The sequence below is a fragment of the Arachis hypogaea genome, chromosome 11 (genome assembly GCF_003086295.3).
Source record: "Arachis hypogaea cultivar Tifrunner chromosome 11, arahy.Tifrunner.gnm2.J5K5, whole genome shotgun sequence".
Classification (NCBI taxonomy): domain Eukaryota; kingdom Viridiplantae; phylum Streptophyta; class Magnoliopsida; order Fabales; family Fabaceae; genus Arachis; species Arachis hypogaea.
The window spans coordinates 22,702,500-22,727,349 of record NC_092046.1 but is presented as its reverse complement, the minus strand read 5'-3'; the positions used below and the strand labels follow the sequence as shown (position 1 = coordinate 22,727,349).

At 38.3% G+C, this 24,850-nt stretch overlaps 1 protein-coding gene and 1 non-coding gene across 2 annotated transcripts; both read left to right on the top strand.

The window, feature by feature from the left end:
• Positions 1-1,792: 1,792 nt before the first annotated feature.
• On the top strand, positions 1,793-2,242 carry LOC112721141 (uncharacterized). Its single transcript, XM_025772207.1, has one exon. It carries the CDS (start codon positions 1,793-1,795, stop codon positions 2,240-2,242), a length of 450 nt encoding a protein of 149 aa, XP_025627992.1.
• A 7,627-nt stretch (positions 2,243-9,869) lies between these two features.
• LOC112725690 (small nucleolar RNA R71) lies at positions 9,870-9,977 on the top strand. The gene has a single exon (XR_003164781.1). It is a non-coding gene; the product is annotated as a small nucleolar RNA R71 (small nucleolar RNA).
• The last annotated feature ends 14,873 nt before the right edge of the window (positions 9,978-24,850 follow it).

The following is a 24,850-nucleotide window of genomic DNA, read 5'->3' as shown; positions in this document are numbered from 1 at the left end:
TGATGGTGACATAGCGGAGGATCTTATTATCTTTTGGATTGTTTTTGAATATTTAGTTTTCGTACTCTCACTTTTGTATCTTTATTTGCCGTAGAGGCTAATTTTGAGAGAGATGTTGTTTATGCTGTTTTAACTTTCAGAACTCTGTATGTCTGTATATAGCTAGCTGGCCTCAACTCCGCGGGCTGAGGCTAGTACTCTATGACTATTATGTTTATATATCTACATATACTTTGTTATCTTGTATCTATATCTTGTGCCTTTAAGCTTTAGCTTCTTGTGAATATTTCGCGCTTCTATATCTTGTGCCTTTAGGCTTGTAGCTTCTTGTGCCTTTTATATATCTACATATACTTTGAAACTCTGTTTTTGAGCTTATTTCTTCATCGGACTTCTAGAATTACTATATATATATATATTATCGTATAAGCCTTAGAATTGTCGTGACATTTAATTATCCTTTGCTTTACGGCATGAGGTAAGGATTAGGGTAATTAGGGTGTTACATTTAGTGGTATCAGAGCGGTTCGTCCACGTGACCCTGATGGATGGACCGATTGTGCTTCATTGCACTCTATGTCTTTTTCTTTCATGCTATTTAGGTTTATCTATTTGATATATGTATATCATGCTTGTTTGTGAGTGCTTTTTGGGATAACTGAAGCACTAGGCTTTTGATATTGAGACTGATCACCTTGATATCGACTGTTTAGTGTAGGCAGGAACCCTAATGGCTACCCATGGACGAGGTCGTATGCATACACGGGGAGGAACTAAGAATGACCAATCAGCCGACAACCATGCCGAGTTCATGGCGGCGATGACCAATTTGACAAATACTATGCAAGCCAACGCTGCTACAACTATGCAAGCCGTGGAAAGGATGGGTCAATCGATGAAAAACGAAAATGGAAATGGGAATGGAGACGGAAATGGAGAAGGAGACGGTAACAACTTGGGAGGTGGTTTGATGACCTTGGCTTCATTCTTCAAGGTTCATCCACCAACTTTCAGAGGGTCAACCAACCCTACTGAAGCAGACAATTGGTTCCAAGCCATAGAGTGTGCCCTGCAAGCACAACATGTCCCTAACAACCAATTTGTGGAGTTTGCGGCGTACCAACTTTTAGGAGAGCCTCAGCACCGGTGGTAAGGAGAATGTCGATTACTACAGCTTCAGAATGCTGAAATTCTTTGGGATGTATTTTAGACGGCTTTCTATAAAAAATACTTTCCTGAATTAGTAAGAGAAGCTAGGGTGTTAGAGCTTATGCAGCTAAAGCAAGGCTCATTGTCCATGGCTGATTACATTAGTTGATTCGAGGAGCTCTGTAGGTTCTCTAGGGTATGTCAAGGTGCTCTGGAGTCCTATGAGAGCTTGAAGTGTATAAAATATCAAGGAGGCTTAAGGGACAACATCATGATAGCTGTGACTCCTTTGGAAATTTGGGTGTTTTCCGAGTTGGTGAACAAGACCCGAGTGGTTGAAGAGTGTGCTAGGAAAGTGACATTGGCAAGAGATTCCCGAGGAGGAAACAACAACAGATGCCGAAGGAAGTACTTTCAGTCGAGGGGTTAGAATTTCAAGAGGGACGGACGTGCACGTCAACACCCTCAAGGTCAAGGGGGCTTTAGGAGAAACAACTATGATCAGTACCACTCGGCGGGAAGGAGAGGTAATCAGAGTAAGACTTCTCCAAATTCAATCTATAACTGTTGCGGGCGTTTTCATCCTTATGATTCTTGCAAGTTGGGTATAGGAGTATGTTTTACATGTGGTTTGCCTGGATACATGGCAAAGGACTGTCCTCGTGGAAGAAACCAGAATGCGGGACGAAATCAACACCAAGGCCGAGTGTTTGTTGTGAATGCCAGTGATGCTGCTAAGGCGGATCCTTTGATGAGAGGTAACTGTTTATTTGGTGAGAAAATATTGGTTGTATTGTATGATACTGGAGCCACACATTCGTTTATTGCATTTGATGAAGTTGAAGAACAAAGGATGAAAATGTCAAAATTAGCTTTCGATTTGCATGTGCATACCCCGTATCAGATGGTTGCAACTAGATCAGGTTGTAGGAATGTATTTTTCAAGATTGAGGATAGAGAATTTGTTCATGATTTAATCTATTTGCCAATGGTTGGGTTGGAGATGATTTTGGAGTTTGATTGGTCGTCCAAGAATCGGGTATTGTTGGATTGCTTTGAGCGATCTATTCGGTTTATGCCGGAAGGAAAATGACGAGCAATGGTAGCTGAGGGTTATTATGTGAACTTTGTGTTGGTGAATTGTAGTGGAAAAGAGTGTCAGGGTTATATACTTTTGGCTGCGAATACTTTAGGTGACGAACAGAAATTAGATCAAATTCCGGTAGTTAGAGACTTTCCTGAAGTATTTCCTGAAGATATCTCTAAATTTTCACCTCAAAGGGAGATTGAATTTGCTATTGACTTGGTGTTGAGAGCCAGACCAGTCTTAATTGCATCATACTGAATGGCTCTGATAGAGCTTACTGAACTTAAGACTCAATTGGAAACGCTTCTGAACAAGAGGTTCATTCAACCGAGTGTATCTCCGTGGGGAGCACCAGTTTTATTGGTGAAGAAGAAGGATGAAGGAATGCAACTCTGCATAGATTATCGACAGTTAAATAATGTGACTGTGAAGAACAAGTATCCGTTGCCAAGGATAGATGACTTAATGGATCAGTTGCAAGGAGCTGGAGTATTTTCAAAAATTGATTTAAGATCCGGTTATCATCAGATAAGGGTGAAGAAGGATGATATTCCAAAGACTCCATTTAGGATGCACTATGGGCACTACGAGTTTGCGGTGATGTCCTTTGGGTCGACGAATGCACCTACTGTGTTCATGGATTACATGAACAGAGTATTTCGTTCTTTTTTGGATAAGTTTGTGGTGGTGTTTATATATGACATTCTGGTTTATTCTAAGACAGCGAATGAGTATGAAGAGCATCTGAGGATTGTGCTGCAAGTTTTAAAGGAGTGGAAATTGTATGCTAAGTTGTCGAAATATGAATTCTGGAAGGAGGAAGTAAAGTTCTTTGGTCACGTGATGAGTAAAGGACGGATAACAGTGGATCCTTCGAAGGTTGAGGCGGTGATGGAATGAGAAAGACCGACGCCAGTGAATGAGGTCAGAAGCTTCTTGGGATTAGCTGGATATTACAGAAGGTTCATTCACGGGTTCTCACAAATTTCACTACCAATGACTAAGTTAACAAGGAAAGAGACACCGTTTGTGTGGACGTCCGAGTATGAGGAAAGTTTTCAGACCTTGAAAGAAAAGTTGACTTCAGCGCCAGTTTTAATCCTACCTGAATCACACGAACCATTTGAGGTTTACTGCGATGCCTCGCTGAAAGGCTTGGGTTGCATGTTAATGCAGCACCGGAATGTGCTGGATTATGCTTCACGTCAACTAAGACCACATGAGGTGAATTACCCAACTCATGACTTGGAATTAGCGGCGGTTGTATTTGCATTGAAGATTTAGAGGCATTACTTGTACGGAGTGAGGTTTAGAGCCTTTTCTGATCACAAGAGTCTCAAGTACATCTTTGATCAGAAAGAGCTCAATATGCGTCAGAGGAGGTGGATGGAGCTACTGAAGGATTATGATTTTGAACTGAGTTATCACCCTGGGAAGGCTAATATGGTAGCAGACGCTTTGAGCAGAAAGTCTTTGACTGTTGCTTGGATGAGGATCAAAGAAGATGTTTCAACTCATTGGTAGAGAGAGGCATGGAGAGTTCACTAAGGACGGTGAAGGGATATGGAGGTATAACGGGAGGATATGTAAGCCAGATGTCGGGAGCTTGAGACAAGAATTGTTGTCGAAAGCTCATAGCAGCAGATTCTCCATTCATCCAGGTAGTACAAAGATGTATCATGATTTGAAGATGTTCTGATGGCCTGGAATGAAGAATGATGTAACTACAGTTGTATCTAAGTGTCTGATATGTCAGAAGGTGAAGATAGAGCACCAGAGACCGTCGGGAATGTTACAACCACTTGAGATTTCTCAGTGGAAGTAGGAAGGAATTGCAATGAATTTTGTGACCAGTTTGCTGAGGACTAGGTTGAGATTTGATGCGACTTGGGGGATCGTGGATCACTAAACCAAGTTCGCTCATTTTCTACCTATCCAAGTGAACTATTCATTGGAGGAATTGGCGAGGATGTACATCAAGGAGATTGTAAAGATGCACGGTGTGCCTAAGACGATAGTGTCGGACCGTGATTCCCGATTCAAATCAAGGTTTTGGAGAGCTTTTCAAAGAGCTTTCGATACGAGACTATGTCTCAGCATAGCATATTGGTGCACAAAATTGTGATCATCAATGGCGCCAACAACTTGGTACGCACAATTGTAATCTCAACTCTTTGTCACAACTCCGCACAACTAACCAGCAAGTGCACTGGGTCGTCCAAGTAATAAACCTTACGTGAGTAAGGGTCGATCCCACAGAGACTGTCGGCTTGAAGCAAGCTATGGTCATCTTGTAAATCTCAGTCAGACAGATTCAAATGGTTATGGAGGATTGATAATTAAAAGATGAATAAAACATAAAATAAAGATAGAGATACTTATGTAATTCATTGGTAGAAATTTCAGATAAGCGTATGAAGATGCTTTGTTCCTTCTGAACCTCTGCTTTCCAATTGCCTCCTTCCAATCATTCATACTCCTTTCCATGGCAAGCTTTATGTTGGGCATCACCGTTGTCAATGCTACTTCCCGTTCTCTCAGTGAAAATGTTCCAAATGCGCTGTCACCACACGGCTAATCAGTTGTTGGTTCTCGATCATGTTAAAATAGGATCCATTGATCCTTTTGCGTCTGTCACACGCCCAACACTCGCAAGTTTGAAGCTCGTTACAGTCATCCCTTCCCAGATCCTACTCGGAATACCACAGACAAGGTTTAGACTTTCCGGATCTCAGGCATGGCTGCCAATAATTCTAGCCAATACCACGAAGGTTCTAATCTTAGATTAGAAACCCAAGAGATACACATTCAAGCTTGATTGCATGTAGAACGGAAGTGGTTCTCAGGTACGCGTTCATAGGTGAGAATAATGATGAGTGTCACAGATCATCACATTCATCAAATTGAAGAACGAGTGTATATCTTAGAGAAGAAGTAGGCGTGAATTGAATAGAAAAACAGTAGTACTTTGCATTAATTCATGAAGAACAGCAGAGCTCCACACCTTAATCTATGGTGTGTAGAAACTCCACCATTGAAAATACATAAGAATAAAAGGTCTAGACATGGCCGAATGGCCAGCCTCCCAAAGCGTGAAAAGGTCTATCAAAGTATGATCAAGTGTGTAAAAGTTTATCAAATACAATAGCAAAAGGTTCTATTTGTAGAAAACTAGTAACCTAGGGTTTATAGAAATGAGTAAATGATGCAGAATCCACTTCCGGGCCCACTTGGTATGTGCTTGGGTTGAGCATTGAAGTTTTCATGTGCAGAGACTTTTTTTGGAGTTAAACACCAGCTTTTGTGCCAGTTTGGGCGTTTAACTCCAGCTTTTATGCCAGTTCTGGCGTTTTGACGCCAGAATTTCTATGCAGACTTTGAATGCCAATTTGGACCATCAAATATTGGGCAAAGCCCAGGATGTCGACTTTCCAACGCAATTGAGAGCGCGCCAAATGGGCTTCTGTAGCTCCAGAAAATCCACTTCGAGTGTAGGGAGGTCAGAATCCAACAGCATCTGCAGTCCTTTCTCAGCCTCTGAATCAGATTTTTGCTCAGGTCCCTCAATTTCAGCTAGAAAATACCTGAATCCACAGAAAAATACACAAACTCATAGTAAAATCCAAAAATGTGATTTTTAATTAAAAACTAATAAAAATATAATAAAAACTAACTAAAATATACTAAAAACACACTAAAAACAATGCCAAAAAGCGTATAAATTATCCGCTCATCACAACACCAAACTTAAATTATTGCTTGTCCCGAAGCAACTGAAAATCAAATAGGATAAAAAGAATAGAATATACAATGAATTCCAAAAACATCTATGAAGATCAGTTTTAATTAGATGAGCGGGGCTATTAGCTTTCTGCTTCTGAACAGTTTCGGCATCTCACTTTATCCTTTTGAAGTTCAGAATGATTGGCATCTATAGGAACTTAGAATTCAAATAATGTTATTGATTCTCCTAGTTAATTATGTTGATTCTTGAATACAGCTACTTTATGAGTCTTGGCTATGACCCTAAGCACTTTATTTTCCAGTATTACCACCGGATACATAAATGCCACAGACACATAACTGGGTGAACCTTTTCAGATTGTGACTCAGCTTTGCTAGAGTCCCCAATTAGAGGTGTCCAGAGCTCTTAAGCACACTCTTTTTGCTTTGGACCACGACTTTAACCGCTCAGTCTCAAGTTTTCACTTGACACCTTCACGCCACAAGCACATGGTTAGGGACAGCTTGGTTTAGCCGCTTAGGCCAAGATTTTATTCCTGTGGGCCCTCCTATCCGCTAATGCTCAAAGCCTTGGATCCTTTTTTTATTTTACCCTTGCCTTTTGGTTTAAAGGGCTATTGGCTTTTTCTACTTGCTTTTTCTTTTTCTTTCTTTCTCTCTTTTTTTTTCACTGCGTTTTCTTGCTTCAAGAATCAATTTTATGATTTTTTAGATTATCAAATAACATTTCTCCTTTTCCATCATTCTTTCAAGAGCCAGCAATTTTAGCATTCATGAACAAAAAATTCAAAAAAATATGCACTGTTCAAGCATTCATTCAGAAAGACAAAAGTATTGCCACCACATCAAAATAACTAAACTGTTTTAAAATTTGAAATTCATGTATGTCTTTTTCTTTTTCAATTAAAAATATTTTTCGTTTAAGAAAGGTGATGGATTCATTTTCATAGCTTTAAGGCATAGACACTTAGACACTAGTGATCATGTAATAAAGACACAAACATAAATCATAAAAATTCGAAAAACAGAAAATAAAGAACAAGGAAATTAAAGAACGGGTCCACCTTAATGATGGCGGCTTGTTCTTCCTCTTGAAGATCTTATGGAGTGCTTGAGCTCCTTAATATCTCTTCCTTGCCTTTGTTGCTCCTCTCTCATAACTCTTTGGTCTTCTCTAATTTCATGGAGGAGGATAGAATGCTCTTGGTGCTCCACCCTTAGTTGTCCCATGTTGGAACTTAATTCTCCTAGGGAGGTGTTAATTTGCTCCCAATAGTTTTGTGGAGGAAAATGCATCCCTTGAGATGAATCTTTCCATCTCCCATGACTCGGAGGTGGAAGCTTTTGCCTTCCCTTTCCTCTTTCTAGAGGTTTCTCCGGCCTTAGGTGCCATAAATGGTTATGAAAAAATAAAAAGCAACGCTTTTACCACACCAAACTTAAAAGGTTTGCTCGTCCTCGAGCAAAAAAAGAAAGAAGAGAGGGGATAGAGAAGAAATAGAGGAGATGGAGGGGGTAGTGTTTCGGCCATGTATGAGTGGGTTTGGGAGGGAAAGTGTTTTGAATTTGAATGGTGAGGTAGGTGGGGTTTATGATGGGTGGATGTGGATTGGTGAAGGGTTTATGGAGAAGAGGGTAAGATTTGATAGGTGAGGGGTTTTTTGGGGAAGAGGTATTGAGTTGATTGGTGAAGGGTATTTGGGAAAGAGTATTATAAAAAGGTATGAAGAAGAGAGAGAGAGTGAGTTGAGGTTGGTGGAGATCCTGTGGGGTCCACAGATCCTGAGGTGTCAAGGATTTCTCATCCCTGCACCAATTAGGCGTGCAAAACGCCCTCTGCTGCCAATCCTGGTGTTAAACACCAGGTTGCTGCCCATTTTTGGCGTTTATCGCCAGCTTCTTGCCCTTTTCTGGCATTAAACGCCAGTCTGGTGCCCATTTCTGGCGTTAAACTCCCAGAATGGTGCCAGACTAGGCGTTTAACACCCATTCTGCTGCCCTTACTGGCGTTTAAACGCCAGTAGCCTTCTCCTCCAGGGTGTGCTATTTTTCATTCTGTTTTTCAGTTTGTTTTTGCTTTTTCAATTGTTTTTGTGACTTCAAATGATCATCCACCTACAGAAAACATAAAATAACAATGGAAAATAGAAATTTAACATAGATAAGTAAAATTGGGTTGCCTCCCAACAAGCGCTTCTTTAATGTCAGTAGCTTGACAGTGGGCTTTTATAGAGCCTCACAGATACTCAGCATGATAATGGCCTCTCAACACCAAACTTAAAGTTTGGTTGTGGCCTCCCAACACCAAACTTAGAGTTTGAATGGGGGAATTTTGTTTGACTCTGCATTGAGAGAAGCTTTTCATGCTTCCTCTCCATGGTTACAGAGGGAGATCCTTGAGCTTTAAACACAAGGGAGTCCTCATTCACTTGAAGGACCAATTCTCCTCTGTCAACATCAATCACAGCTCTTGCTGTGGCTAGGAAGGGTCTGCCAAGGATGATGGATTCATCCATACACTTCCCAGTATCTAGGATTATAAAATCAGCAGGGATGTAGTGGCCTTCAACCTTTACCAAGACATCCTCTACTAGTCCATAAGCCTGTTTTCTTGAATTGTCTGCCATCTCTAGTAAGATTCTTGCAGCTTGTACCTCAAGGATTCATAGCTTCTTCATTACAGAGAGAGGCATGAGGTTTATGCTTGACCCTATGTCACACAGAGCCTTTTCAAAGGTCATGATGCCTATGGTACAAGGTATTGAGAACTTTCCAGGATCTTGTCTCTTCAGAGGTAATTTCTGCCTAGTCAAGTCATCCAGTTCTTTGGTGAGCAAGGGGGGTTCATCCTCCCAAGTCTCATTACCAAATAGCTTGGCATTTAGCTTCATGATTGCTCCAAGGTACTTAGCAACTTGTTCTTTAGTAACATCTTCATCATCTTCAGAGGAAGAATACTTATCAGAGCTCATGAATGGCAAAAGTAAATTCAATGGAATCTCTATGGTCTCAGTGTGAGCCTTAGATTCCCATGGTTCCTCATTGGCAAACTCCTTGGAGGTTAGTGGACGTCCATTGAGGTCTTCCTCAGTGGAGATCACTGCCTCTTCCTCCTCTCCAAGTTCGGCCGTGTGGGGGTATGTTGATGGTCTTGCACTCTCCTTTTGGATTCTCTTCTGTATTGCTTGGAAGAGTACTAAGAGGGAGTTCAGTAACTTTCTTGCTCAGCTGACCCACTTGTGCCTCCAAATTTCTAATGGAGGACCTTGTTTCAGTCATGAAACTTTGAGTGGTTTTAATTAGATAAGAGACTACAGTTGCTAAGTCAGAGTGGCTCTGCTTAGAATTCTCTGTCTGTTGCTGAGAAGATGATGGAAAGGGCATATTATTGCTAAACCTATTTCTTCCACCATTATTATTGTTGAAGCCTTTGTTGATCCTTCCATGAGTGGTTTGGATGATTTCTCCATGAAGGATTATAGGTGTTTTCATAGGGTTCTCCCATGTAATTCACCTCTTCCATTGCTGGGTTCTCAGGATCATAAGCTTCTTCTTCAGATGAAGCTTCTTTAGTACTGCCTGTTGCTGCTTGCATTCCAGACAGACTTTGAGAAATCATATTGACTTGTTGAGTCAATATTTTGTTCTAAGCCAATATGGCAGTCAGAGTATCAATTTCAAGAACTCCTTTCTTCTGACTTGTTCCATTATTCATAGGATTCCTTTCAGAAGTGTACATGAATTGGTTATTTGCAACCATTTCAATGAGTTCTTGAGCTTCTACAGGCGTCTTCTTCAGATGAAGAGATCCTCCAGCAGAGCTGTCCAATGACATCTTGGACAGTTCAGATAGACCATCATAGAAGATACCGATGATGCTCCATTCTGAAAGCATGTCAGAAGGACACCTTCTGATCAATTGTTTGTATCTTTCCCAAGCTTCATAGAGGGATTCACCTTCCTTCTGTCTGAAGGTTTGGACTTCCACTCTAAGCTTGCTCAATTTTTGAGGTGGAAAGAACTTTGCCAAGAAGGCATTGACTAGCTTTTCCCAAGAGTTCAGGCTTTCTTTAGGTTGTGAATCCAACCATGTTCTAGCTCTGTCTCTTACAACAAAGGGAAAGAGCATAAGCTTGTAGACCTCGGGATCAACCCCATTGGTCTTGACATTGTCACAGATTTGCAAGAATTCAGCTAAGAACTGATGAGGATCTTCCAATGGAAGTCCATAAAACTTGCAATTCTGTTGCATCAGAGAAACTAATTGAGGCTTAAGCTCAAAGTTGTTTGCTCCAATGGCAGGGATTGAGATGCTTCTCCCATAGAAGTCAGGAGTAGGTACAGTAAAGTCACCAAGCACGTTCATTGTTGTTGTTTTTGGCTGCCATGACTTCTTCTTGTTTGAAAAGTTCTGTTAGGTCCTCTATAGAGAGTTGTACTTTAGCTTCTCTTAGCTTTCTCTTCAAGGTCCTTTAAGGTTCAGGATCAGCTTCAACAAGAATGCCTTTGTCCTTGCTCCTGCTCATATGAAAAGGGAGGAGAAGAAAATATAGAATCCTCTATGTCACAGTATAGAGATTCCTTGAGGTGTCAGAGGTAAAGAAGAATAGAAGGAGAGGGTAGAGAAGAAAGAATTTGAACTTATCAAGAGGGATAGAGTTCGAATTATACATTGAGGAGGAGTGTTAGTCCTTTAAATAGAAGGATTTGAGAAGAGGGGAAGAATTTTCAAAATTAAAGTAAAAGATTTTGAAATAATTGAAAGAAATTTTGAAAATTTGGTAAATGATTTTCGAAAACTAAGATTGTGAAAGAAATTAAGTGATTTTTGGAAAAGATTTTGAAATTAGAAATCAAAAAGATATGATTGAAACTTAATTTTGAAAAAGATGTGATTGAAAAAATATGATTGAGAAGATATGATTGAGAATCAAATTTAAAAGAAGAAAGTTTTTTTAAAATTAAAGTTGATTACTTGACCAACAAGAAATTAAAAGATATGATTCTAGAATTAAAACTTTTGATCCTTTCTTAATAGGCAAGTAACAACTTGAAACTTTTGAATTAAATCACTAATTGTAGCAAGAATTTTCGAAAATAGTAATAAATAAAAAATTGAAAAGAAATTGATTTTGAAAAGGTATGATTGAAAAGATATGATTTGAAAAAAGATTTGATTTTTAAAAATTATGAATATTTGAGAAAGATTTGAATTAAAAACAAAATCTTCCCTCTAGTGTCCTCCTGGCGTTAAACGCCCAGAATGGCATCCATTCTGGCGTTTAACGCCCAAAATGCTACCTTTCTGGGCGTTTACCCTGGCTGGCGTTTAAATGCCAGTTTTTCTTCTTCACTGGGCGTTTTGAACGCCTAGCTTTTTCTGTGTGATTCCTCTGCTGAATGTTCTGAATCTTCAATTCTCTGTATTATTGACTTGAAAAGACATAATTTTGAAATTTTTTTTTGAATTTTTAATGATGAGACACAATAATAAAAAGGATGCAACTAAGATCAAATAAACAATGCATGCAAGACATCAAACTCAGAAATTTGTATACTAAGGACTATAATAATTTAAAAATGCATGTAAGAAACAACAAAAGACACAAAATAAGAGAAATTAAAGATCAGAGCACTGAAATCATCAAGAACAACTTGAAGATCAATGAAGAACATAATGCATGTAATTTTCGAAAATTAGAAGAATACAATTGATACCAAACTTAAAAATTGACACTTGACTCAAACTAGAAACATAAAATATTTTTGATTTTAAGATTTTATAAATTTTTTTGTGATTTTTCGAAAATTATATGGAAAGGAAAATAAAGGGATTCAAAATTTTTAATGAGAATTCCAGGAATCATTACAATGTTAGTCTAAAACACCGGTTCAAGAATTAGACATGGCTTACTAGCCAGCCAAGCTTTCAGTGAAAGCCTCGGTCCAAAACACTAGACATGGCCAATGGCCAGCCAAGCTTTAGCAGATCATTACTTTCAACAGCAAAATTGGTAGAAATCATCAAGCTCTTATGATGATAAGTTGAAACCTCGGTCCAAAAGATTAGACATGGCTTCACAGCCAGCCAGGCTTCAACAAATCATCATGAAACTCTAGAATTCATTCTTAAAAACTCTGAAGAACAGAATAGAAATATTTTTGTATTTTTGAAAATTTTTTTTTCGAAAATAAAAAGTAAAAAGCTTAAATATAAAATAAAATTACCTAATCTAAGCAACAAGATGAACTGTCAGTTGTCCAAACTCGAACAATCCCCGGCAACGGCGCCAAAAACTTGGTTGCGCGGGGATTGTTTGTTCCCCAGCAACGGCGCCAAAAACTTGGTGCACAAAATTGTGATCATCAATGGCGCCAACAACTTGGTATGCACAATTGTAATCTCAACTCTTTGTCACAACTCCGCACAACTAACCAGCAAGTGCACTGGGTCGTCCAAGTAATAAACCTTACGTGAGTAAGGGTCGATCCCACGGAGACTGTCGGCTTGAAGCAAGCTATGGTCATCTTGTAAATCTCAGTCAGGCAGATTCAAATGGTTATGGAGGATTGATAATTAAAAGATGAATAAAACATAAAATAAAGATAGAGATACTTATGTAATTCATTGGTAGAAATTTCAGATAAGCGTATGAAGATGCTTTGTTCCTTCTGAACCTCTGCTTTCCTATTGCCTCCTTCCAATCATTCATATTCCTTTCCATGGCAAACTTTATGTTGGGCATCATCGTTGTCAATGGCTACTTCCCGTCCTCTCAGTGAAAATGTTTTAAATGCGCTGTCACCATACGGCTAATCAGTTGTTGGTTCTCGATCATGTTGGAATAGGATCCATTGATCCTTTTGCGTCTGTCACACGCCCAACACTCGCGAGTTTGAAGCTCGTCATAGTCATCCCTTCCCAGATCCTACTCGAAATACCACAGACAAGGTTTAGACTTTCTGGATCTCAGGCATGGCCGCCAATAATTCTAGCCTATACCACGAAGGTTCTAATCTTAGATTAGAAACCCAAGAGATACACATTCAAGCTTGATTGCATGTAGAACGGAAGTGGTTCTCAGGCACGCGTTCATAGGTGAGAATGATGATGAGTGCCATGGATCATCACATTCATCAAGTTGAAGAACGAGTGTATATCTTAGAGAAGAAGTAGGCGTGAATTGAATAGAAAAACAGTAGTACTTTACATTAATTCATGAAGAACAGCATAGCTCCATACCTTAATCTTTGGTGTGTAGAAACTCCAACGTTGAAAATACATAAGAACAAAAGGTCTAGGCATGGCCGAATGGCCAGCCTTCCAAAGCGTGAAAAGGTCTATCAAAGTATGATCAAGTGTGTAAAAGTATATCAAATACAATAGCAAAAGGTCCTATTTGTAGAAAACTAGTAACCTAGGGTTTACAGAAATGAGTAAATGATGCAGAATCCACTTCAGGGCCCACTTGGTGTGTGCTTGGGCTGATCATTGAAGCTTTCACGTGTAGAGACTGTTCTTGGAGTTAAACGCCAGCTTTTGTGCCAGTTTGGGCATTTAACTCCAGCTTTTATGCCAGTTCTGGCGTTTTGACGCCAGAATTTCTATGCTGACTTTGAACGCCAATTTGGGCCATCAAATCTTGGGCAAAGTATAGACTATTATATATTTCTGGAAAGCCCAAGATGTCTACTTTCTAACGCAATTAAGAGCACGCCAATTGGTCTTTCGTAGCTCCAAATCTACTTTGAGTGCAGGGAGGTCAGAATCCAACAGCATCTGCAGTCCTTCTTCAGCCTCTGAATCAGATTTTTGCTCAGGTCCCTCAATTTCAGCCAGAAAATACCTGAAATCACAGAAAAATATACAAACTCATAGTAAAGTCTAGAAATATAAATTTTAATTAAAAACTAATAAAATATAATAAAACTAACTAAAATATACTAAAAGCACACTAAAAACAATGCCAAAAAGCGTATAAATTATCCGCTCATCACATATCATCTGCAAACAGATGGATAGTCAGAACGGACTATTCAGATGTTGGAGGATATGCTAAAAGTATGTGTTTTGGATCAACCGGTAAGTTGGGATTGTTACATGCCATTGGTGAAGTTTGCGTACAATAACAGCTTTCATGCGAGCATTGGAATGGCTCCGTATGAGGCTTTGTATGAATGGAAGTGCCAGTCTCCACTGTATTGCAATGAAGCCGGTGAAGCAAGTATGTTAGGGCCAGATTTGGTAGCAGAAATCACTGAGAAGGTCAAACAGATTAGGGCCAGAATCTTAACTGCGTAAAGCCGATAGAAGAGTTATACAGATCAGAGAAGAAAACCATTGGAATTTGAAATGGGTGAGCATGTATTTCTAAGGGTTACTCGGACAAAAGGAATTGGAAGAGTGATTAAGATGAAGAAGTTGAATCCAAGGTATATAAGACCGTTTGAGATTTTGAGACAAGTCAGGCCGGTGGCATATCAAGTAGCCTTGCCGCTGCGTTTGTCTAACTTACATGACGTATTCCACATGTCACAACTCCATAAGTATACGTTGGATGCGGCTCATGTGTTAGAGCCTGAATTGGTTAAGTTGAAGGAGAACCTGACTTTTCAAGTAACACCGATGCGGGTTGACTACATTAGTGTGAAGAAGTTGCGTAGAAAGAAAGTTCTGTTGGTTAAGATAGCTTGGAAGAGAGTAGGAGTGAAAGAGCACACTTGGGAATTTGAGTTTGAGATGCGAAAGGATTATCCCAAGTTATTCTCAGTAATCAATAAATTTTGGGAAAAAATTTCTTATTTGCTGGGAAGAATGTAAGAACTGCAATTAATTAACTACTTAATTAATTAATTTAATTGCCTAAAATAGGTTCCAAAAATTTATAATATTAATTAAAAAATTTAAATTTGATATTTGGACTCAATAGATTTTTCTGAGTTGGAAAATGTAATTTTCTACGAAAAAATTACGTAAAAATATGTATTGGTAAATTAGCCGGCAGCACCGGCTTAAATCTATTTGGTACTGTGGAAGAGCAAAAAAAAAACTGTAGAAAAACTTAGGAAAATCATTAAAGTTGAAAACCGGGCATTAATTTTAAATGTTTGGCCTAAAATTGGGCCAAAAGTGCTAACAGGTTGGACCGGCCCAAGTTGGGCCCATGCCCAACATATATAAACACACAAATGAACCCATTTCAGCCTCATAACTCACTAAACACTAAACCTAGCAGCTGCATTGAAGAAGAGGGAATACACTATTCATTCTCTTCTTTAATTACATGTATCTTGAGCTACGGTGCTCTGATTCGTGAACGGTTTGCGGCCACACGAAGCTCTCACCGAGCCCGTTAGTTTCATCTAACCAAGTTGGTAAGATTTTGGAAATCCCTGCCCATTTATCAGCCCTTGTGAATTTCGAATTTAAGATTTTGGTTTTGAGTGAATTTTTGTGTTTTGGTTGTTTAGGTGCTAACCATTAGTGAGGAATTGTTGGGTTTCATCCTCGATTTCTGTAGATAAAGTGAGGTTTCTCAAAAACCCTTGTATTTTGATATATTGTGAATATTAGGTATTGATTTTGATGAAATATATGATGTTAGTTTGAGCATTGGTGCTTGTTGGAGTTGTCTTGGTAATTTGGAAGCATTTGGATTTGAGTTGGTGGCTTGGTTATGATTGAAAGCTTGTTTGGACTCAAATATTGGGTTCTTGTACATATTGAGAATTGGTTAAGGTATGATTTTGGTTTCCTCTATATTTAATATTTCTGGACACTTAGGCTAGTGGACCATAGGATAGGTTTGAATTGTTGATAATGTATAATGATTTTTGGAGATTGTGATGGAATTGATGACTTATGGTGTTGAGTGTTATTGTTTGATGATGAATATTTAGGATGATATTGGGTTTTGCATATTGTGGTCGATGTTAATATTGAATGGTGGTGAATAATGTATATGACAAGTTAAATTTGTATGAAAATTGTTGAGGTTTAGATATTGATTCTAAATTGTGAATTTTGTTGATTTGTGATAGAAAGAGGTGGAAGAGAATGAGTGAAATAGGTTTTTGATTGAGGAAAATGCTGTGAAATGGTAAATTGATGTAGGAGGTAGTGTTTTATGATGTTTGGGTATGTTTTGAGTTGTTTTGGTTTTGGAAGTTTTGGAAAACTAGAGAATTGTCATTTTTGGTAAAAATATGTTTTTAGTGAACTTTTTGGTGGATCATAACTTGAGTCTCTATTTTTGAAATTGGTTGAAAGTTGCTTCAACTTAAAGATGATTCAAAGAGTTTTAAAATGATATAAAGTTTGAGAAAAATAGAATTTTGTAGAGGAAGTTATGAATGTTGAAAGTTCGGTATAAAAATCTAATTTCTGCAACTTCACAAAAGTTTACAAGTCTGGGAGTGCATGCATATGCGGAAACCTTCGTATGCAGACATGCGTCTCTGCCAAGCCTTCTCGCGTACACGGCACATGCATGCGTACACAGAATGAGCAAAAACTCAAGGACGTGTACGCAGCCCCATGGCATGATACGCGTATGATCATTTCTGACTTGCCTCCTCGCGTACGCGGCACCATGCATGCGTATGCGAATGCCCTGTTTTGTTGAAAACTAAATTTCCTTTCAATTCTAAGTGGTTCTCTAGTTTTCTAAACTTCTTTAATCACTGTTTAGGACTTATAACTAGCAATCAGACTTGGAGAATGATGGGAGTGAATTAGGTAACTTAGAATGAGCTTTTCTATTATATGATTAGAAGACAGAACCTTAGGCCTCTGAAGTTCTGAGGATGGATTTTCGGTGTATTATGACTGGTGCGGGATCGAATTTCCCACAGCTGAACTGGCAAGTGCACCGGGTTGTCGAAGTAATTCCTAAGGTGAGTGAGGGTCGAATTCCATGAGGATTATCGGATTGAGTAAGCAGTGATTATCCTGCAGGTCTTAGTCAGGCAGATAGAAAAGATGGTTGTTGTGTTAAATGCATAAAACAAAATAGCAAATAAAGAGTTACTAAATGGTGTAGAACAATGGTAGAAAATCAGTTAAGGCCTCGGAGATGCTTATTCTTTCGGATTGATGCTTCTTACTGACTACTCTAATAATGGATGATTTATTCAATGACAAGGTTACAAGTGATTAAAGTCGGTACTAGTGGTCATTAATCTCCTCTGATCCACATCAAAAGCTGGTGCTAATGGTCATTCAATCTGAACGAGGGTGAAGCTCCGCAATTCATTCTCTGGTGATCCAACTCAAAATGCCACAAATAAGGTTAGATCTTCTGAATCGGAGCTTGATGCTTAGATTTATATCCTTAATGCCACAGAGACCTCAATTACCTATGACTAATGAGATTTTATGTCACTTATCCCAATCAGCCCAGATACTCTATTGGAACCTGTGATGCATTCTCAAGCTGTAGCTCAATACAGTCCGACTAAGGATCCGCAAGAACCCATGTAGAATAAGAGGTTATATGCTAGTTTCACCCCAGATTCATAAGGATGAAGAATGAAAATACATCATAGAATGGAATCAAACATATATTAAAGTAGAAAAGTAATAACATTAATCCATAGGAATCAACAGAGCTCCTATCCTTAACTTAGGAGGTTTAGTTACTCATACTTTACAGAAAATAATATATGTAATTCGGCTATAGTGGGAGAAGATATGATGATGATCTTAAACATGGGTGATCTTCTCTTATATATACTAATCTAATAACTAGAGATTACAAAAACAAGATAAATTAGGCTAAAGGTGCAAAAATCCACTTCTGGGCTCACTTGGTGAGTGTTTTAGGCTGAGCTTTGTGTCCAGGTTGAGTGAGTGGGCGTCCAGGGTGATTTGGTGCGTCCTTGCTCCCTTTGGGGCATTGAACGTAGTGCGGGAAAATTGAATTTCCCATAGCTTGACCGGCAAGTACACCGGGTCGTCCAAGTAATACCTCAGGAGAGTGAGGGTCGAATCCCACGAGGATTGTCAAATTGAGCAAGCAATGGCTATCTTGCAAATCTTAGTCAGGCGATTAGAAAAGATGGTTGGTTGGTTGAAAACATAAACAAAATAATAAAGAAAGGAAATCCAGATTGATGTGAAAACAGTGATAGGAATTTAGTTAAGGCTTCGGAGATGCTTTATCTTTCCGGATTAACTTTTTTTACTATCTACTTCAATAACGAATGATTCATTCAATAGCAGCCGTAAGTGATTAACTCATGTCCTCTCATCAAGTTAACATCCTCTACTACAACAATCCACCATATTGGAGTAACTCATGTCCTCTCATCAAGTCACCCCATGGTTTCTCACCATAGCAGAAGGTGAAGCTCTAAGTAATCTATTCCCCTTCGTGATCCTACTCCAAATACCACAGACAAGGTCGGATCTTTTGGATTAGAGAATGCTACTTTTTTTATTCTAGCCTTAGTGCCACAGAGACTTCACTTACCCACGGTCAACGGGATTTCATGTCACGTATCCAAAGTTGCCCAGGTACTCTCTTGGAATCCGCAATGCAGTTTCTAGCTTTAGTTCAACGTTATTCGGGTCAGGAATTGCACGAAACCCATGTAGAACAAGGATGATTGTCATTGTTCACCCTTGAATCATTAGATTGAAGAACAAGAATGCATAAGGATTAGAATCAGACATGTATTGAAATAGAAATAGTAATATTATTAATCCATAAGAATCAGCAGAGCTCCTAACCCTAACTTAGGAGGTTTAGTTGCTCATAGCTTACAGAAAATAATATGGTAAAGTGCGAAAGGGCAAAGATCCCTAACAATGGTGATCATTTTTATATTTATACTAATCTAATAACTAAGGATTACAGAATTGAGATAAACTGGACTAATGGTGCGAAAATCAACTCCTCGGGCCCACTTGGTGAGTGTTTGGGCTGAGCCTGGGGTGTATCCACGGGTTGGGGATTCTCTTGGGGCGTTGGACGCCAGCCTTGGTCCCTTTTGGGCGTCCAAATGCCAAGCTTGATCCCTTTTGGGCGTTGGACGCCAGAAAAGGGGTGAAATGGGCATTCAACGCCCATTTTGGACCTTCATTTCCAAAGCAAAGTATGGACTGTTATATATTGCTAGAAAGTCCTGGAAGTTAGCTTTCCAAAGTGGTTAAGAGTGCGTCATTTAAATCTCTGTAGCTCTAGAAATGCTCTTTCAAGTGCATGGAGGTTAGAATCCGGCAGCATCTGCAGTCCTTTCTCTGTCTCTGAATCAGACTTTTCCAATACTTGCCAGAATCGCCCAAAATTCACCTAAAATTATAGAAAAACCACAAAGACTCAATATAGCATCCAAAAAGTGATTTTTGCACTAAAACCTACTAAAACTTAATAAAACTTTAACAAAACATGCTAAGAACACACAGAAAATGATGCCAAAACGTGTATAAAATATCCGCTCATCAGAACACCAGGTTTGGGTGTTCAACACTGGCCTTGCTTCTCTTGGGGAGTTGAACACTAGAAAGGGGGTAAGTTGGGCATTCAACGCCTGTTTTGGGCCTTCATTTCCAAAGCCTTAGAAGTTAACTTTCTAACGCCGTTGAGAGCGCATCAATTGGACCTCTGTAGCTCCAGAAATGCCTGATTGAATACACGGAGGTTAGGCGTTGACAGTGTCTGCAGTCCTTTCTTTGCCTCTGAATCAGACTTTTCCAAAACTTGCCAGATTTACCCAAAAATCATCTAAAATCATAGAAAAACCACAAAGACTCAAAGTAGTATCTAAAAAGTGATTTTTGCACTAAAACCTACTAGAACATAATAAAACTTAACAAAACATACTAAAAACACTGAGAAAACAATGCCAAAAAGTGTACAAAATATCTGTTCATCAATGACAAAGTACCGTATTGATGATGAATCTGGAAAACTTGAGAACTATTGGTGGTTAAGGCAAGTTTGAAAACTCGAGTGAATGGGAATTTGTTGAATGTTGAGAATTTTGGGTGAATCCTATTATGTACTGAATTTTGTTAAGTCGCTATGCGCCTGGCAAGGGTGGTTGGTTAATCCCGCTTGTTGAGGTCGTGGTGCCAGCATAAGGATGGTTGGTTAATCCCACTTACGTTGAGATGTGAGGTCTGTGGCTGAGTATCCCACTCGCATCCTTTCAGATCACAAGAGTATGCCCGTAATTATATCTATGGGTAGTGTGCCCGACACTATATCCATGGGGGGATCCCACTTATATTCATGACCAAAAGATGACATTCCCGTGGGAATGTGTCAGGTTGGCAATTGAACCGACAATATGATATCATAGCCAGATAGGACAGGCATTCACCATGTGCATATTCTATATGTTTGCTTGCTTTGCCGACTTGCATTGTTGTGCCTAATTGTATAACATGCTTAATTGCTTCTTGAATTACTTGATATACATGATTCTACTTGTGTTTTACTTGTATTGCTATTACTTGTGTTTTCTACTGAGATTGGGGAGGTTCGAAAGGTGGTGGCGATGGGATCACATGGAGGTTAGGTTGGCGAAGGCTGTAAGACAGCGGTGTAAATGTTAGATTAGAAATCCCTAAGTTAGATGACCAATTTATGGATTTATTTAAATTTAATTATAAGTTGAATCATATGCTTGATGTAAAGTTATAGGATTGCCTCTGGCGTCCCGAAATCTTATATCTTACATTACTGGGCACTGTTACCATACTGATAATCTCCTGTTCTCATACCATATTCTGTTGTTGTTTTTCAAATGCAGGTCATAACCCACCCTGGTGAGTTGCGTGATGGTGACAGGCTAGTACTCTATGACTATTATGTTTATGTATCTACATATACTTTGTTATCTTGTATCTATATCTTGTGCATTTAGGCTTGTAGCTTCTTGTGAACGTTTTGCGCTTTTGAAACTCTGTTTTTGAGCTCATTTCTTCATCAGGCTTCTAGAATTACTATCTCTTTCTATATATATTATCGTATAAGCCTTAGAATTGTCATGACATTTAATTATCCTTTACTTTACGGAATGAGGTAAGGCTTAGGGTAATTAGGGTGTTATAGGAGCTTCCCCGCGTGTGCTACTTTCTCGTGTGAGTAGCATTCTCTCGCGTGCGCAAGACCTTTTCCGCTTGAGCAAAAAACCTCCACATGCCTGGTTTAATGAACACGTGCATCCTCGTTTCGGGCTTCCAAAAAGACCCCAATTCCTATATTCTGAAGTGTTTTTGGTGCCAAGAGGAGGGGATGAACACACACTCATACACTTACATTTTACACACTTTTTCTTAGGTTTTACTTAATTTTCTCATTAATTTTAGATTTTAGCCTTGTTTAATTGTAGTTTTGATACTTGTTTACTTATTCTTGCAATTTAATTCTCTTAGACTTTAGTAGTATTTATCTTACTTTCTTTTGCTAGTTTATGAACTTGTGAATTCTTGGTTTATATTAATGAATTTCATGTTTTATGTTCTGTTGATGTTTAATTGAGTTGTTTTGGTTGAATTCTCTTAGTAGATTGTCTTAATTTTAGTTAATTCATGCAATTTATGATGATTTTCTTTTATGCCTACCAAGTGTTTGATAAAATGCCTCTTTTAGTTATAGAGTAGTTTTTCTCATTCTTGACTTGGGATTGAGGACTTAGGTGATCTTGAGTCATTGATATCCGATATTGATTGGTAATTTAGGGTTGTTAGTTAATTTGGATTCCACTAACGATATCCTTTCACTAAGCCTAATTAGTGAGTTGGTTAGAATTTGTAGATTGAGATCAATCATACCTATTTGACTTACTCCCAATATTAGAGATTGACTAAGTGAGATTAATTCTTCATGATTGCTATGTTTGTGGTCAATGACTAGGATAAGAAACTTTGACTCTCAACCCTTGCTAATATCTTTTTGCCATTTGAATTTCCTTTCATTTACCTTAATTGCCTTTAGTTTCATTCCCTTTATCTTTTTCTCATTGCTCGTTATTTAATTTTTTGTTATTTCAATTCTTGTTTATTGCTATCACAACCTCCAATCTCTCATAGCCAATGATACGTGCAATTCTATGGGAGAACGATCTAAAATTTAAAATTTTTTTGGTTATTTGATTTGAATTTTGACAACCTTACTAAATTTTGATAGGATTATTTGTCAATTTAAAATTATACTATTGACAAAATTCGAGTTTTATAACTTGTGAATTTCTAAACCGACATCTAGCCAGCATCAATATGATTGCAAAATGAATGAATATATGGAGGTTGAAATAATGAAGTTCAGAAGCTCAATTACAAAGAGTGAAAAATGAATGTCTCAATTAATATAGTAAATTGCAAGTATAAAAGTGGTGATTCCACCTGCAATTTCAAAATACACTCACGAATTTGGGAGAGAAGAAGAATTCAATTAGATAAGAAGAGAGAATATTTAAATAGAAGAATATTTACAATGATATTACACACCCTTAAGTTTCACCTCGGCTCAATTAAGTTGTTTTTCCATTTCTCTCCAAGTTGTTACGCGCGTTGTTATTTTCTGTTGGGCATTTTTCTCTTTCTATTGTAGCCATTCTTTGATAATAAAGCTTTTATGTACATACATAACACGTTGATTAACATCATTAGGAGTAGTTAGCTATTAAATATATGTATATAGTTAATAGCTAATTACTCCTAATGATGTTAATCAACGTCATAAAAAAGGTGTGGAAATAATACTCTAGGTCTTCAAAATTCGGGTCAAGCTGAACGTCATCAAAAGGCATGATATCATCCATTACCTCTTTGCATGATCATACGTCATTATTGGACTAAAGGTTGTAGAAGGCTTAGAGAAGGGGGTTGAATCTATGGCCTTCTTTTACTTTAATGAAATAACCCTTTAATTACAAACTTTCAATATGAATCTGTTTGAACTCAGCAGCGAAAAATTTATGAGACAATTTCTTTTTGTCTCATAAATATTAGAAAACAGAACAGAGAATGGAAGAGAGAAGCTGACACCATCATGTATCCTGGTCCAGTTGCCTTGTGCAATGCAACCTACATCCAGTCTCCACTACAACAGTGGTGGAATTTCCACTATAGCTAAAGTATTACATACACTAATTCCACAGGATTGACACAATCCTCTTCCTCTCATGTTCTAACCTAACTTGACTTGGCTATGCTAATACCTAACTCTTCACTCTTAGTACTTACCCAACTAAGAAAGGAGTACCTCACTGGTACTGGATACAAGACAAAAAACCATCATAAAAAAAATCTGAAATCACTCTAGGCTTTTCACTCAAATGTATCACTCAGCCTTTTATCATTCATATGCTTTTTCTTGATTCCTCTCTTTCAGCCTTTTTTCACTCAAGAAATTACAGAAAAATATACATTGAAAAATAAAATTACATTATGTAAAATATGAAGGAGATTGATTGCTTCAACAACCTCTGTTGCTATGTGATGAACTAGATTTACTTGACTCTGATTTGGTTCCTCATTCTGGCGGAATGCTTCTTTGACTAGAAAGTACTGTCCAAGTTGATGAACTCTCCTCAGAGAAGACTTCTCAGAACAAAAAACTCAAAACCTGGTTCTCTCTCCTTATCTTCAGAAGGATGAAAAATTTTCTTTTTGTATCTCCTTGCATGTTGTTGAGTTGTTTTCCTCTGAGTCAACTCCTCGAGTTGTGTGATACCATCTTACCTTTTCACTTTATTCCATTAATCCTCAAATTAGGAACTTTGGATCTGACCCTCTTTCTTGACTGAAAGCCTTAGGATAGCAGAGAAAAAAATATTTTCAATGGTAAACCCAGATCTGAACCCTTGAGATACTACTTTGTCCCCAAGAAACAATCTTGGCCTTTGATTCACAGTAGTGTTTATCAGAAATCTCTTTTTCTATTTATCTCAAATTGGAATGGCAGAGGGTTGGAGAAGGAGAGAAGAAAGTAAGATGCATGCAAAAGGAAATGAATCACCTTTAGCTTCTGACTTAGTTTGATATGGTTTGATGTGGTGATTAGACCTCAACCTTTTTGCTTAACCCTTCTCTTTCTTTCTTCTTTGGTAAATGACTTATGAACAAAGCTCTCTCTCTCTTCTCTAAGTCTGACCGAATGAAGTGAACATTGGCTTTGGAGGGATCAGCTTGAGAGAAATGTATTGGGCTCAGATTTAGTTCACTTACCATTCAGCCCATTTGATATCTTTGTTATTTTTCTTTTGGGCTTTGTTTGTAAGTGTTGCACACTATGGAAACTTCTAATTTTTATTTTATTTATTTGGGCTGCTGCAACATTGAATTTTGGCCTGCATCACTTAACCAAAATAATCAAAACTAATTGGATAATTAGCCCAATAAAGTTAATGTTTGTCATCATCAATTTTGTTAGTTAATTATCGCTCCTGTTCCCTCTTCTCTGCAGGTTGGTATTTTCTTTTTCCTTCTTATGCTTTGATAGTCGCTTTTATGTATACTTTTACTGTTGCATGTCCGTCTTCTACATTTTTGATCTTTTCCTTTGAGAAGGTTTGATCCTTTCCGTAAAAAGATTGCGTCTTTGTTTTTTATCAACGTTGTGATTTTTCCTGCTGCTTTTGTTTTGGGGAGAGGTGTGCCTTTTAGGTTTCTGTTGCTATTGGTAGTTTTGCTTTGGAGAATTTGTAGGGTTTTTGCTTTTTTGCTGTTTGTATGAAGGAATGCTGGTAGTTAGGTTGAACTCCTTGCACGTTCAAGAGGGTTAAGGCTGGTTAGGGTTCCGATTTTTGCATTATTTCCTTTTTCTGGGTTCTTGTTCTGTTGTTGCCTCCAAAGGGTGCCCTTGGGTTTGCTGAATATTCCTTGTTTTCGTAAATCCGGGGGTGCCCTTTTTGCTG

Excerpts from the sequence above, each read along its gene's own strand:
- LOC112721141 (XM_025772207.1), top strand. The coding sequence starts at position 1,793 with ATGGCAAAGGACTGTCCTCGTGGAAGAAACCAGAATGCGGGACGAAAT.